The 16,113-nt window shown below is 50.2% G+C and overlaps 1 protein-coding gene across 2 annotated transcripts; it reads right to left on the bottom strand.

The window, feature by feature from the left end:
• Nucleotides 1–3,099: 3,099 nt before the first annotated feature.
• Nucleotides 3,100–15,008, bottom strand: LOC142819471 (trypsin-3-like). Of its 2 annotated transcripts, none has more exons than XM_075906926.1 (6): nucleotides 14,962–15,008; nucleotides 13,955–14,043; nucleotides 11,661–11,826; nucleotides 8,160–8,413; nucleotides 4,226–4,362; nucleotides 3,100–3,650 (listed from the first exon to the last, which is right to left on the bottom strand). In XM_075906926.1, exons 2-6 carry the CDS (start codon nucleotides 13,998–14,000, stop codon nucleotides 3,492–3,494), a joined length of 762 nt encoding a protein of 253 aa, XP_075763041.1. In that variant the 5' UTR covers nucleotides 14,001–14,043; nucleotides 14,962–15,008; the 3' UTR covers nucleotides 3,100–3,491. The 2 variants fall into 2 exon arrangements, with proteins under 2 accessions (XP_075763041.1, XP_075763042.1); XM_075906927.1 differs by lacking the exon at nucleotides 14,962–15,008 and adding an exon at nucleotides 14,800–14,955.
• Between the last annotated feature and the right edge of the window lie 1,105 nt (nucleotides 15,009–16,113).

The following is a 16,113-nucleotide window of genomic DNA, read 5'->3' as shown; positions in this document are numbered from 1 at the left end:
GGCCCTGGAAACTGTTAAGAAATTTACCCAAGGACACACAGTATGTAAAAAACCTGGTGATACTGACATTTCACTGTTAATACCTTTAATTGAGTTTGGAGCATCTCACCTGAGAAGGGGCATCCCAGGATTGTTGTGCTATGTGGAAAAGGGAAACCGAGGCATGACTCCATTTTGTTTTCATGGCTAAGGGCCAAGATGCCTATATTATGGGGAATAAGGATTCATACATTGTACCAGTGTGAATTGGATTTCAGACCATTGCCAAAGCTGGCGTAGATCAATTTAATTTCTTTAACTTTGAGCAAGGGTGTTGCTGTAATCACGAATGGGTGTTGGGCCCAAATGTTGTGCAAAGGGGCCCGTGTAAGGGGTCTACTGAAAGCTTGTACTCTGTGGATTCTATGTATGATACTTGTGTACTTCTGTGATGGTTGTATGTGAAGTTAAGGAACGGACTCTCTTCTTGTGTGTTAAAATGTTTCTGTCTGGAGGGACTAAGTGGGCGTGGACTGTCTACTGTGAAGCGTGCTTATTCAGTAAATGGCTGTGCTAAGTAGCACTGCCTCATGAACAGTGACCCGAGACCTGCATCTGGAAAAATGCAAACCAGCTTGCATGGGACTGCTTGGATGGGACCAGCTCCAGTTGGGAGACACAAGGAGCATCGAAGGGCCCTCGGAGGCTGACACTAAGGACTGTTAAGCGAGCAGTTTGTACTTTCTTTGCTAACCACCCGCAGCACGCACTCGGTGATCGATGTATGACAAGTGTTCGCATTAACAACCTTACTCTCCGCTTTTTCTTTCTTTTATTAATGTCCCTTTGGAGTTTGGATTCTAAATGACTGGCCCAGTGTGATCTTGTGGGTAAGATCCAGAGTGTAAATTGACCTGGGAACTGTGGCTGGTTTCTTGGGACTGGAAGAACCCGTTTGGAGTTGGTGAGATTGGGTTCTGTAACCTCTCACCTGTGTGCAGGCCCGGGGCTGATTGGGGCACAGGGAAAGCTGAGGTGTCTGAGGGGTTTTGCTCGTGAGGCTTCTGGCTGGCCAGATCGGAAGCTGAAGGTCTGTGGGTCTGGTTTATGGCCTATTTGGAAAGGTCTCAAGTCTGGGGCTGAAAGAAGCCCTGAGTTTGAGCAATTTGCCCTGAGCGGATGCCCTCAGCCGTGCCCAGACTCAGCCTGGTCTGTCACAGTGGCCAGAGCAATGGGCAGGAATGCTCAGCCAATGGCTGTGCTAATTAGCAAGGAGACAATGAAGCTCTAGGGGCCAATACTCACCTCCTCAGGAATGTGACTGAAACCTGCAAAGCAGCCAGGGCCAAAGGGCTGCCAGCATGGGACACAGGGATAGGTTGTTGGACCACGGGACCTGCAGTGACCTTTTCTGGCCAGGAAGATGCCAGGGGAGGTAGATAAGTGCCATGCGGCACCCTCCAGCTGATCTTCAGAAGCTTTATTCCAAAGCCTGGAAAGATAAGGTTTTGGGTACTTTTTCAGGCCCCCACTTCTGCGTTTATGGGGAAAAGCCTTGAGAAAGACAAAGGAACCCAACGATGGATGTTTGATGTATCAGGTGCGTACACAGACGGTGGGAAGGGTGCAAACGCATCCTCCCATGGTTCCCCAAGGAAGCGTGCTCTGGCCGGCCAAGGGAAGGCAGGAGTTTCACATTGCCCGAGCCTCCCTCCCCCGTGATCTGGTCGGCCAAGGCAAGGCTGAGGCTGATTTCCCCGATTCCCCAAGGAGAGAGGCCGGAGCTGGGCTTCGTGGGTGGTCGGTGAAGGTAGGGCTGGGGGAGGAAGCCCCGCCCCCATCTCCGCCCCTTCTGCTAGGCCCCGCCCTTCCCCGCCCCTGCGAGGCAGGGCAGTGCACGGTGTATGTGCTCCCCCTTTCCAACCACAGGCAAGGGAGGGGAGTGGGTGCGCGCTCGCTGCAGCCTCCCCAGCCCCGGTGGAAGGTGCTCCAAGTCACATGGCCGACCAACCACAGCCCAGCCTTGGAGCACCGGGGCAGGGAGGAGTCAGGGTGTGCAGCACCGCCCAGCCTGGCCCAGTCTCTCCAGCCCCAGAGCACTGGGAGGGCAAGTCCGGCGGGGGCAACAACACTCCGCCCCAGATCACCTCAGGCAGCTTACTTGGGGGAGTATAGGTGACAGGTGCGTTTGCGTCCCAATGCTCCCCATTCACAAAGAAAGCCTACACCCAGCAATGCCTGCCTGCTGCTGCCAGGGAACCCATCCCAGAGCTTCCCCATCCTCCTAGGGAAATTGTTTTTCCAACATAGATCTCCCCCACTGCAGCTTAGAGTTGGAAAGTTTTTCCTCTGCTCTTAGACTAGGTTTCACACCCTCATGAAACATCAAAACCAAAACTTAAGGATTCAAAATGCCAACGCTGCCCTGAAGCATGGGTTCTTCTCCTTTGCAAAACATTTTATGAAGCCAAAGGAGGCAGGGTTATAGGAATAAAATACTTTTATTGTAGACCTGCAACGTTTCACATTGAGTAAAACCTTTTTTTTTTTTTTTTTGCATTCTTGCTATGTTGGAGGTTAAACATGTCAGCTTTTCACACCCATTCACAATGGAGCTCCTTCTCCCCTCCTTCACCTTCTCCCCTTCCCTCCCTCTATCCGCCCTCCCTCTCTCCCACAAAAAGTGTGTTTTTCTCATGGAATGGGAGCCTCATGAGGAATAACGGTAGTTCGAATTAGGAGCTTTAATTTGAACTACCTACTCCATGCCGCCTGTAGCCACGGGCAGGTAGTTTGAACTACGGGGCATTTAAAAATGGCGATGCCCCAGAACATGCAAAAGAAGCCCGGGGTATTTAAATCTTGGGATTCATTTGCAAGTTCGAATGCCTACATTAGCCACCCTCCGGGGTCTTAGTGTGGGCGCAGCACTTAGGAATTCGACCATGGGGGCAGATATTTCAAAATAAGGTCCTAGTGTAGACCAGGACCAAATGTTTAATCCACTCTCTTCATCTGGAAACCCACCTCACAGTCGTCAGGTGGATCTTGTGGTGAGTACAGAGGTTTTGTGGTTGTCCGGCCAATCCCGAGATTCTAAAGCAAATCTCTTGATTTTTCAAATTGGCCTTTGGATTTCTGAACTGCTCCTGTTCACTCCAGGCTGATTCAGGGCTTTTATGGTTTTGGGAAACCAGTTGAGAGAATTTCAAGCTGATCTTGTGTTTTCTAAACCAATCTCACAATCTCCAGGCTGATTTGGGTTTTTTATGCCACTTGCACATTTTTCATCCAGTTGCTGGATTGTGTCAGGTCTGTGTTGTAACTGCTGGCTGCTTTGGATTGGCCACTCTGCGATACCCCCAGCACAGTGCTGCCCGAGCAATCTCTCCACACTCCACTCAGTATCCCCCCGGTGCTGTGGTGAGGTGAGGAGAGGCATGGCGGGGACAAGAGGAGGGGCCTGGTGGGTTACTGTGGCAGGCATGATGTGCTGTGAATCCTCAGTCCCATTAGGTGGGCCTGTCCCTTATGGTGTCCCTCACCCACTGGACGGCTTTGCAGACATTGGCGTAGACCCCAGGCAGTCCCCGCTGGGCACAAATAGGTGTTCCCCAGGAGATCACGCCATGCAGCATCCCCTCGCAGACCAGTGGGCCTCCGGAATCACCCTACAAAGAAACACGGAGGTATCAGCAAACACAGGGACACCCAAGCGTGTGTGCACAGCGAGCAGGGCCCGGCCCCTCCAGAAGGGGGTAGTAGACAAACACACACACACACACACACACACACACACACACACACACACACACACACACACACACACAGAACTCCCATCCCCTCTAGCGGGGGGTGACACAGACACTCAGACCCATACACACACAGAGACACACAACAGGCCCATCCCCTTTAGCAGAGGGTGACAGCCAGACAGACATACCACATGGGGCAGCAGGGACATACAGAGAGGAAGGGTGTAAAGAGCAGAAATGGGTTTGGGCGAACCCAGTTTTCTCCACCAGTGCTGGGGGTCAGGGCAGGCCAAAGAAGTGGCTGGAGCATTTAGGCCTTGGTGCAGCTGGGGAGCAGACTGGCTGCTCTTCCAGGGGGCAAGTGGGAGGGCTGGCGACTGCCCCTCAGCAGCAGCCTGGAAGGATTTGGAGGTCGCCGGGAATAGGACAGTACCGAGCCCTGTGAGCGCCGACACCCGGCACCTGCCCCAATCTCCAAGGTTGCCCCTTACCTGGCATGAGCTTCTCCCGCCCTCTTCCACGCCGGCGCAGAGCATGTTCTCTGTGATCAAGCCCCTGTAACGCTCCTTGCAGCTGTCCTCGCTGATGCTGTAGAGCTCTGCGCACTGTAATTCATCGGGGAAGGTCTCTGGGCAATGACAGGAAAACACGCTTGTGAGGAGGGTGCAAGAGACTTAAATTTAGTGTAAGGCCCTCAACTGGCATAGATCCACTGACCCCAATGGAACGATGTCTGCTTGAGCCCAGCTCAGGATCTGGTCCCACTACCCCACTGATGCTACGGCCCATTAACCCCAGCTGGTATCTGGCCCATTGACTCCACTGGAGCTACAGCCCATTAACCCCAGCTACTATCTGGCCCAATGACCCCAATGGAGCTACGGCCCATTAACCCCAGCTAGGATCTGGCTCTGTTGATCCCAGAGGAGCTAAAGCCCATTGACCCCAGCTGGGATCTGCCCCATTGACCTCAATGGAGCTATTCTGCATTGGTTCCTCTTGGGATCTGTCCCATTGACTCCAGTGGAGCTCTGGCCCATTAACTCCAGCTGGGATCTGTCCAGTTGACTCCAGTGGAGCTCTGGTCCATTGACCCAGCTGGGATCTGCCCATATTCCTTTTCTAAAACAGGAGATATTTGACTAACAGAAAACCCAGAAAAAACCCTCATTTCAGGTCAAAAGAGTTGTTATTTTTAGATACCAAATGTTGCGATATTTTAGTTTTCCTTGTGACTGGAAGCATGTCTGTGACATTTTAAAGCCAACGAGAAGTCCTGTGGCACGTTAGAGACTTCCAAAAATACACAGTGTCATGAGTTTCTGTGGGTTAAACCCAAAGTAGTGGGCTTTTAAGTTACAGGTAACATGAGACTTCATAATGTTTTAAAAGTGCTTTGAAATCAAAAGGAAAGGAAATTTACAAAGAAAATGTATCGAATAGAAAAAAATGCCATTGTGTCTCCATGCTTTCAAAATGCAAAGTGTGTGTGTGTGTGTGTGTGTGTGTGTGTGTGTGTGTGTGTGTGTGTGTGTGTGTGTGTGATTTTTTTCTGAAACAAATGAGATATACAGTCATACCGGAATACAAAATATATCGGAAGGATTGAACAGGTCGTGCTTGGGGGGAGGGGAGTGGCACTATATGTGAAAGAAAATGTAGAATCAAATGAAGTAAGAATCTTAAAGGACCTTCGATGGTCCATAGAATCTCTAGGGCTATGTCTACACCAGCGAGATCGTGCTCCAGAGCTATGCAAATGAGGCTAAGTGTGGAATATCGCTGAGCCTCATTTGCATATCTAATGAGCCGCCATTTTGTGGAAGAGGTTCTTGCGCAAAAAGGAGCTGTCATCACTGCCCCTTCTTGCACAAGAAAATCCACTTGCACATTGACGATATTCCTGAAAATAATCACTGTAGCAGCATTGCGCAAGAGGGTTTTTCTTGCGCAAGAATGGGCAGTGTAGACAGCTCCTTCTTGCACAAGAGCCTCTTCTGCAACAATGGTGGCTCATTAGATATGCAAACGAGGCTCAGCGATATTCCACGCTTAACCTCATTTGCATAGCTCTGGCACAGGATCGCGCCAGTGTAGACATAGCCCATGAGTAGTAATTCCATGCTCCAGTACTAAAAATATAAAGGAAGGGATATATTATAGACCATCTGAGCAGGACAGTGACAGTGGCTATGAAATGCTGAGGGAGATTACAGAGGCTATCGAAATAAAAAACTCTCTAATAGTGGGGGATTTAATCTAACCCCATATTGACTGGGTCCACGTCACCTCAGGACGGGATGCAGAGGTACAATTTCTTGATACCTTAAATGACTGCTTCTTGGAGCAGCTGGTTCTGGAACCTACAAGGGGAAAGGCTATTCTGGATAAAATAAACAGTATAACTCCCCGGGGCCAGATGGCATTCACCCAAGAGTTCTAAAAGAACTCAAATGGGAAACTGCTGAACTGTTAACTGTGGTTTGTAACTTATCATTTAAATCAGCTTCCCTGCCTAATGACTGGAAGATAGTTAAAGTGACGCCTATATTTAAAAAGGGCTCTAGAGATGATCCTGGCAATTAGAGACCGGTAAGTCTAACGTCAGTACCGGGTAAATTAGTTGAAACCCTAGTAAAGATTAAAAATGTCGGGTACATAGATGAACGTAATTTGTTGAGGGAAAGTCAACATGGTTTCTGTAAAGGGAAATCATGCCTTACTAATCGGCTAGAGGTCTTTGACGGGGTCAACAAACAGGTGGACAAGCGGAATCCAGTGGATGTAATGTACTTAGATTTCCAGAAGCTTTTGAGAAGGTCCCTCACCAAAGGTTGTAAGCAAAGTGAGTTGTCATGAGATAAGCGGGAAGGTCCCTTCATGGACTGATAACTGGTTAACAGACAGGAAACAAAGGGTGAGAATAAATGGTCAGTTTTCTGAGCAGAGAGAGGTAACTAGTGGGCGTCCCCCCATTCGTCCTGGGACCAATCCTATTCAAGTTATGTATAACTCTAGAGAAAGGGGTAAATAGTGAAGCAGCAAAATTTACAGATGATGCTAAACTGCCCAAGATAGTTAAGATCAAAGCAGACTGTGAAGAGCTTCAAAAAGATCTCACCAAACTAAGTGATTAGGCAATAAAACAGCAAATGAAATTAAATGTTGATCAATGTATTTTTACTTTGGAAAAAATAATCCCAACTACACGTACACTATGATGGGGACTCACTTAGCTACAACTACTCAAGAGAGAGATCTTGGAATCCTTGTGGATAGTTCTCTGAAAACATCCACTCAGTCTGCAGAGGCAGTCAAAAAAGTAAACAGAATGTTAATAATAATGAAAAAAGGGACAGAGAATAAGACAGAAAATATCTTATTGCCTCTGTATAAAACCATAGTAAGCCCGCATCTTGAATACTGCTTAGAGACATGCTCACCTCTTCGCAAAAAAGATCTATTGTCTTTGGAAAAGGTTCAGAAAAGAGCAACAGAAATGATGAGGGGTTTGGAGCGGGTCCCATATGAAGAGAGATTAAAAGACTGGGACTTTTTATCTTAGAAAAGAGGAGATTAAAAGGGTGATTTGATAGAGGTCTATACAATCATGACTGGTATGGAAACAATTTGAATAAGGATAAGTTATTTACTTATTCCCACAATATAAGAACTAGGGGTCACGAAATAAAATTAATAGGCCTCAGGTTTAAAACAAACAAAAGGAAGTTTTTCTGGACTCAGTGCACACTCAACCTGTGGAGCTTCTTGCCATAGGATGCGGTGAAGGCTAGAACTTTCACAGGGTTCAAAAAAGAGCTAGATAGATTCATGGAGGTTAGGTCCCTCAAGGGTTATTAGTAGGGCAAGCAAACACCAGCCAGAGCCACTTGCCAGCCATGCGCTGCGCGTACGCAAGACTGGCACTGTGCACGCACAAAGCTCTGGTGAATGGGGCTCGTAGCACGACCAACTAAAATCTCCTTGCCACGGGCGAGTAGATTCAGCAATTTGTCAAGCTCTGGCTATTAGCCAGCATGGGTAGGAATGGTGTCCCTGGCCTCTGTTTCTCTGGAGGTGGGTGACAGGGGAGGGATCATGTGAGGATTACCTGGGGTGACCCCTCCCTCTGAGGCATCTGGCATTGGCCACTGTCGGCAGACAGGACACTGGGCTAGATGGACCTTTGGTCTGACCCTGTCTGGCCGTTCTTATGTTCTTATATTCTTGTGAGATCTCCCCAGATGTTGGTGTTGTCGAAGCTGCATTTTGCAGCAATAATTGTTTCAAGTTGAAAAATGTCCCGTGTGAGAAGCCAAAGACTGTTGACAACCCGTTAGCAAGGTCTCCCTAACAATCATCAACCCCCTTCCCGACGCTGAGCCCAACCTCAATCCCTCCCTTCTATGCCCCAGAGCCGCTTACTTTCGGGGGTCGTGACGGTGCCCCATCCTGACACGGTGCACCTTGTTCCAGGCGCAAGACACTGGGTTGCCAGGCTGATTGTGCTCACGTTGCTATTGAGTTGAGCTGGTTCATCCAACTCCAGGAGCATGAAGTCGTTGTCCTGAAGGCGGCTATTATACCCCGGGTGCACGATGACATTTTTAACTCCTCGAATCTGTTCTGTGCCTTCGTTCGTCTTCAGATTATAATCCCCCAGATGCACCCGCACTGACCTGCGTGGAGACAGGGCAAAGGAGGAGATCAAGGGGAGGCGAGTCAAAGTTCGTGGCACACAAGCAAGTAGTGTTGGGCCACCAGTGGATTTCCTGGGGCAGAGGCGGCCTCTGAGACCTCGCCAGCTTGGGTCCCGTACGGCTCACTTTGACTCCAGACACATCTGATCTTGGTTTTTTCTTGGCACACACTTCGCCTTCACAGAACTGAGCAGAGCCATGGGGAAGGGCGTGTATGGGGCAGGCCACAGACACAAAAATACAAGTATTGGTTACTTTATAAACAAGTTTCACCCTATGCATGTATCCTCCATTTCCATGGTATTGTGCACTGCATAGTTGGTTCAGTTATTTTTAGACCCAATGGCTGGACATAAACTGCTTTGTTCTCCTGCCACACCTACGCAATATAGTTCGTTAGTTGTTCCCCGGTCTGACGATTCCCCTTCCTCACATTCTTAGCCACTGTTGCTGACACGGCTGCTTCTTCTGCCCGGTTTTACCCGGCTGAAATAACCTCGAAATAAGCTATGTAAGTTGTGTAGTTCCAGTTAAGGGTGCAGTGTAGATACATCCTGAGTGACACTAAACAGGCATTATCATACTTGTATAATAATAATAATAATAATAATAATAATAATAATAATAATAATAGTGGAGTCTCCATCCCTAGAGGTGTTTAAATCCCGGCTTGAGAAAGCCCTGGCCGGGTTGATTTAGATGGGATTGGTCCTGCGTAGAGCAGGGGACTGGACTTGATGACCTTCTGACGTCTCTTCCAGTTCTATGATAAGGGGATGGTTTGAGAACATGATCTTGGTAACTAATTGACCATTCATTATCAGTGGGAAATAGGTCAATGGAGGGATGATAGGAGTTACTATAGGGAACTTTCTGGGTGTCTGGATGGTGAGTTTTGCCCACATGCTCAGGGTTTAGCTGATCGCCATATTTGGTGTTGGGAAGGAATTTTCCTCCAGGGTAGATTGGCAGAGACCCAGGAGGTTTTTTGTCTTCCTCGGTAGCATGGGGCACAGATCACAGCTGTAGGATTCTCTGCATCTTGGGGCCTTCAAAGTATTTGAAGGCTTCAATATCTGAGACATAGGTGAGAGGATTATTGTAGGAGGGGTGGGTGAGATTCTGTGGCCTGCACTGTGCAGGGGGTCAGACTATATGATCATAATGGTCCCTTCTGGCGTTAAAGTCTATGAGTCTATGAGTCTATGAGAATTAATGATCAGGGCTTGACAAATGGTGACGAAAGCCGCTCGCCAGCCCCGCACTGCGCATGCACGCACCGCCGGTAAACGGGACTCCAGGTTGTAATCTACTCGCCACGGGCGAGTAGATTCAATAGTTTGTTGAGCCCTGATAATAATAATAAATGAAAACATACTAATCTTATGTTTAAAAATTTCAATATCTCTTGTCAACCTTTTCAAACATGCTACAATTTGCATCTGATCCTATTTCTTTATGAGGGCCCTATTAGTTTATTTTGCAAACATTTTCGCAACAACCAAAATAAACTTTTCTCCCCTGACATTCGGATTAGTAGAAATTCTTTAACCCAGATTTGCTCTTTGCCATTCTCAGTGCTACCACACGGAGGTGTAACTTGGGATGAGCGACCATAGTGCACTGGATGAGTCAAAAGTAAAACGAACCATATTTAGTGGGTCTCATGAGTAGGGGGAGCCGAGGACAGTGTGAAAGGCCAGGTCATGTTTTTCAGGCGGGGGTAGGGTTGCATACAGAGGGCAGACCTTCTATATTGGGATGATCCCAATATTGCTGGGACATCTGGTCCCTCCAAGCCAAAACCCAGGGGCAAAGGATCCAGGATCAGTTTATGAAAGATGGGGCTGTATACAACTAAGCACCCAACCTCCATTTACGCAGCTTCTTCTGGGAGTCTGGTGTCCACCCCCTTCTCCTGGAGGCCTGGGCTCGGGGCTTCCTTCCTCCTCCTCCCACATGCTGCTTGGGGCCTTCTTGCAGGTCGGAGCAGAGCTGCCGAGGCTGGGAGCTCCTCTCTGGCCCCAGTCTGGCAGCAAGAAGCCCTCCCATGCTGCTGCCAGAGAAGAGCAGGCGGATGCGGAGTGCGGGGGCAGACAGGGAGAAGCTCTCCATGGAGTGGAGAGAGAAGCCCAGAGAGGAACCCACAGTGATGTGCAACCCCATCCTCAGGCAAACCAGCCCACACGGCTGAGTACATCCTGAATTTGTGGGGCATTTTGTCATTACCAAAGCAGCCGTTTTCACCCCAAATCAGGAATTCCGTCCCTAGGCTTACATGAACTACCCGGCTGCATAAGGCTCTTGAAAAAACTGCCCTTACACAAGGTGCTGGCCAGACGGGAAGTAAACTGCCTTGTGGGATGTTACCCCAGGAGCAAACACCTTTGAAATAGAGCTACATGGAGAATGTCCGTAACCCCAGAGACCAAAAGGTATCTGTGCACACATAAGGGCAACTAAACAGCAAATGAAATTAAATGTTGATCAATGTAAAGCGATTCACTTTGGAAAAAAATAAGCCCAACTACACGTACAATATGATGGGGACTGATTTGGCTACAACTACTCAAGAGAGAGATCTTGAAATCCCTGTGGATAGTTCTCTGAAAACATCCACTCAGTGTGCAGCGGCAGTCAAAAAAGTAAACAGAATGTTAGGAATAATTGAAAAGGGGGATAGAGAATAAGACAGAAAATGTCTTATTGCCTCTGTATAAAACCATAGTACGCCCACATCTTGATTAGTGCGTACAGACGTGCTCCCCTCATCGCAAAAAGATCTATTGGCATTGGAAAAGGTTGAGAAAAGGGCAACAAATAATGAGGGGGTTGGAAGGGATCCCATATGAAGAGAGATTAAGAGACTGGGACTTTTTAGCTTAGAAAAGAGGAGACTAAGAAGGGGCCGGTCGGAATAGTGCTGTATTTTGAAGAACCAGGGGGATGCTCCAAGGACTGATGCTGACAAGCGTGGGGGCGAGTTTCCTTCTGTCCACACCATTGGGGGAGCCATACGGGCCTGCCGCCTCCGGGCTGGGCAGCCACATCTAAGGATGCAGAGAAGAGCCACAAAATGGTGCGAGGGCTGGAAAAACGGGAGGGTTAGGCTGAGATTTCGGAGGGGCAGTGGGAGACGTGGGCACAGACGGGGGGACCCCAAGGAGAAGATAAGAACTGGGGACGTGGCCTCCTCCTTCCTCCCCCCACCTCCATGCCAACGTACCCGAGGTCTTTGTTGCAGTGCGCGGCAGTCATCACCCACTTCTTCTCTACCAGGCTCCCGCCACAGTGGATGTGGCCGTCCTTCATGAGAGCCACTTGGTAGGGCCGGGAGCCGGGGATGCAGGGCTTCCCACCAAAGACTATGCGTTCCACTCCCTGTAAGGATGCTGTGGAGAGAGGTTCATGTCAGCCAGCAGCCGGCCAGGGGCCAGGGTGAGCATCAGCCACGGCCGAATGAATTGACTGGTGGCAGAAGGGCCATGAACTTCTGTGAGCTGCTCAGCTCTGCAGCAGAAAGGACACGGGGCAGCCGCCCACCATGCAGCTCCATCATCCAGGCCACGTGGTTGCCATCGGAGCTGGAACCAAGGCCCTGGTGAGGCTCCCCCGGCAGGGACAGCCTCACCACGGCCCGGCTGCAGCCACAGCACACAGGGCAGTCTGCAGCGCCACTCGCCGGGGGAGGGAGGGAGGAGAATTGTTAGCGGGCACAGAGGCGCGCACCTTATAGGGAATGGAGCTCCCCGGTGGGCGGGGCTCATTAGCAGCTGGGAGTGTGGCCTGGCAGGGGTTCATGGCCCTCCACCGCTCTGTGGACCAGTGATTGGGAACTGCGGCCCTAGAGTCAGGAAAGCGCCTTTTGCTGTTCCCAAGAAAAAGCCTCCAGAGCTGATCAAATGATCGGTCTCTGGAAATCACCGTTAGCTCAGGCTCAGCAGTGCCCAGAGTCGGTCACCGAGTGGCATTTCTCGGCTTTGCCACAATACAAATAATTGAAACTTTTTTCTTCCTATTGGAAAATGCCATTTGGCTGAAGCTGAAAGTGTCTGGAAATGAGCTGGTAGCCAGGTGACTTCTTTTATCACATCCAAACAAATCAACCTCTATGGGCCGGGCTCCACAATCAAACTACAGCTCCCAGGATGCCTCAAAGCCCGGGACTCCCATGATGCACTGGCTTCTCCTTATCTAGTGGTGCCTGGTGAGTCATGGGATGTGTCATCTGACATTATTGGAAAAAAGCCATTTTGATTTTTTTAAAATAGTTTTATACACATGATTTTTTTTCTTAAAAGAATTAGCGTCCTATTCGAAATGGCGCTCTGCTCTGTATGTTTTTACAAAAGCTTTGCATGTAAAGACATTGACGTCTCAGAGAAGCAGATTTTTCTCCCCCAAAAACATTCCAGTTTGTGGGAAATTTCAAAATTCTTCCCTTCTGTCCTGACGCGGGATGAAAACCCCTTGTGAAATCAGGGCTGCCGGCCGGCCCCACAAGCAATGGAGGCTCATCAGCGAGGAGGCCTGTCTATGTTAATCCCCTTTCGCAACCAGTGGAACCGATTTAGACACTTCCTGGAACTCTGCGCTTCCTGAGAAGCAACTTCTCTTATGCCACATCTAAGACACTCATGGAATCATAGAACTGGAAGAGACCTCAGAAAGTCATCAAGTCCAGCCTCCTGCTCTAGGCAGGACCGATCACGAATAATTCAACCCAGCCAGGGCTTTGTCAAGCTGAGACGTAAACACCTCTAGGGATGGAGACTCCACTACTTCCCTAGGTAACCCATTCCAGTGCTTCACCACCCTACTAGTAAAATAGTTTTTCCTAATATCCAACCTGGACCTCTCCCACCACAACTTGAGACCATTGCTCCTTGTTCTGCCATCTGTCACTAGTGAGAACAGCCTCTCTCCATCCTCTTTGGAACCTCCCTTCAGGAAGTTGAAGGCTGCTATCAAATCCCCCCTCACTCTTCGCTTCTGCAGACTAAACAGACCCAAGTCCCTCAGCCTTTCCGCATAAGTCATATGCTCCAGCCCCCTCTCCGCTGGACCCTCTCCATTGCGTCCACACCCTTTTTGTAGTGGGGGGCCCCGAACTGGACACAATACTCCAGATGTGGCCTCCCCAGAGCTGAATAAAGGGGAATGATGACATCTCTGGGTCTGCTGGCAATGCTCCTCTTAATGCAACTTAATATGCCATTAGCCTTCTTGGCTACAAGGGCCCCCTATTGACTCATATCCAGCTTCTCATCCACTGTAACCCTCAGGTCCTTTTCTGCAGAACTACTCCTTAAGTGGTTGGTCTCCAGCTTGTAACTATGCTTGGGATTCTTCTGTACCAAGTGCAAGACTCTGCACTTGTCCTTGTTTAACCTCATCAGATTTCTAGTGGCCCAATCCTCCAATTTGTCTAAGTCACTCTGGACCCTGTAGGGCCTGTGGCGAAACTGCAGAACCCTCCCCCACCTCCCAACGGTGGCTTCTCGCCAGGCTCTTCCCTACCTGCTGCTGCCCCGGCGACCAGCACGGCGAGGATCAGGAGCTGCATGGTGGCCGTGGCGATGGGAACAGTCGGCGACGTCGCTGGTTTACTGCAGGGAGAGAGCGACAGGGAATCGTTGGCCGGGGGTGTTTTGAGGGGGACGGGTGACCCTCAGGTAAAGTGCTCGCTAAGGAGTCAGGCGTGAGCAAGCTGTTTCCCTGCCCCGCAGCTACCCTGCCTGTACCGTAGGGCGATAGCAGAGCCCCTCATGGATAAACACACTGGGATCGTGTGGTGTCAAGGGGGGCCAGTCTCCCCCAACTCAGCTCCATCGTCCACTTTCACTCGGAGGCTCCCCCAGGGGCACGTTCAATGGAAAGATCTGATCTGTTGTGGGGGGAGGGATGAAATCTTAAGCCAGCTGGCGAAGATCTCCATGAGCTGGCCTGAGCCCACCCCTCTCCTCCTAGTTCCCCTTCTCATGCGTTGCCACAGTAACAGAGCCCCCACTTCCCCCAGCAGCTCTACAACAGAGAAATGAATAGCTCTCCGGTGCCAGGTGGCTCCCATCACGGCAGCACCCCAGATCATGTGCTGTGCTTATCCCACAACCGTTTGTGAGGCTGGGCAGGGCTACGGTCCCCATTGCACTGCTGGGAACAGAGCAGCTACGTGACTTGGCCGATGTCCAACAGGGAGGTAGCGGCAGCCCAGTGATTAGAAGCCATGTCTCCCTAGTACCAGGTGAGCCGCTAAACTGCCAAACCGTCCGTCCTTCCTGAGCACCTCATTGCACCCCACCCCCAATAACAGCAGTCCCCCGAAAATGGGGTGATGCTCTAGCAGCCCGTAATCACTCCCGTACCAGCGAGATGCCTCCCCATGATCTTCTCAGTAACAGTGGGATATCCTGGACCTCCTCTCTGCACCACTCCCGAAGCCGCAGGAACCTCCTGTGCACCCATCGACATGCCCCCGCCGCCAGCCACATATGCTGACGATGGGGGCCAGACTGGCCCCGCTTTACCTGTAGCTCCTGGCAGAGCCCTCGTGTGCAGATGAGTCCCCAGCGGTTATGACTTGGAAAAAGCTGAGAAGCCTCCGGAATGGGCCACTTTATATCCTGAGAAACGGGCCGTCCCTGTGAGTCACTGTCATGACTGGATGTAAGCAGATGATCAATGTTTTAGCCCCTAGGAGCCTCCCTCCGCCCCCAGACACCTGGCTGCTATCGGCTGGTGCCGGGGAGTGGGGGAGGGAGCCAGCCTTTACCCTGTTGGGAAACCGGCAGGAAGCCCTTGGAACGGCACCTTCTCGGAACTGCAGTGGCCAAACCTGCCTCCCTGCACCTCCCGCCCTGCTCCGGAATGTGTCTTTCCTCCTCTCTTCCTGGTGTCCTGACCTGACCCGACTGTGGGTGTCCTCAACTGCGGGTAAACAGGCCCTGCTTACTGATATTCGGCGCTGGGTTTACCCTGGGGCTGCCTCGGACTCTGATTTCTGGGATGGTTGCCCAGTCGAATTCCCGAGCGCTAGGTCATACAGCCCATAACCCACACCTGACCCCCTCTCCAGTGATACGAATACCCTTAGGGGTACTCGAGAGAAGTCTGGGGGGGTGTGAAGGCACGTCGGGGACCCCCTGACTGCACCTCCATCTGCAGCCAGATGTAACTCCACCAGTCTACGATTAAGTTGTTTCAACAAATGTGTTGAAGGGTAGAAAAAAATTGTGTGTGTTTGACAACAGTAAAATGCAGGACAATGTAGCACTTTAAAGACTAACAAGATGGTCTATCACTATCCTGACAACAGTAGGTACTGAGGGAACTTATCTTTTTTTTTTTTTTTTTTTTTCAAATGGGAACTTTATAAACAAAGGTTGAGAAACAATTGTCTAGATACAGCTTTTCAGAGCACTACAGTTGCCGAATTGTGGACCTGCCTCTGGCCAAAGGCAAAAATGATCCTCTGGCAGCAGCCACAGAATTTGGACACGGACATGAGTCTGGAAGGAACCTGGGCACTTCCTGTTTCAGCGTGGAGACAGTGGTGTTGTAAGTTCCCGAAAAGTAGGGGGAAGACATCCATGCCCCACCCTGGCACCGCTCCTGGCCCTGGTACATCTGCCCCTCACCACCTCTTCTCACCGCGGTTCCCCCACATGACACCCCATGCT

This window comes from Pelodiscus sinensis, chromosome 24 (genome assembly GCF_049634645.1).
Source record: "Pelodiscus sinensis isolate JC-2024 chromosome 24, ASM4963464v1, whole genome shotgun sequence".
NCBI classification, from domain to species: domain Eukaryota; kingdom Metazoa; phylum Chordata; order Testudines; family Trionychidae; genus Pelodiscus; species Pelodiscus sinensis.
The sequence above is the reverse complement of the archived record's forward strand: the minus strand, read 5'-3'. Positions and strand labels throughout refer to the sequence as shown.

Excerpts from the sequence above, each read along its gene's own strand:
- LOC142819471 (XM_075906926.1), bottom strand. The coding sequence starts at position 14,000 with ATGCAGCTCCTGATCCTCGCCGTGCTGGTCGCCGGGGCAGCAGCAG. Across the intron at positions 8,414-11,660 it reads CACTGCAACAAAGACCTCGG|GTCAGTGCGGGTGCATCTGG; the intron begins GTACGTTGGCAT and ends GTCTCCACGCAG. Across the intron at positions 4,363-8,159 it reads CACCGTCACGACCCCCGAAA|AGACCTTCCCCGATGAATTA; the intron begins GTAAGCGGCTCT and ends GTCATTGCCCAG.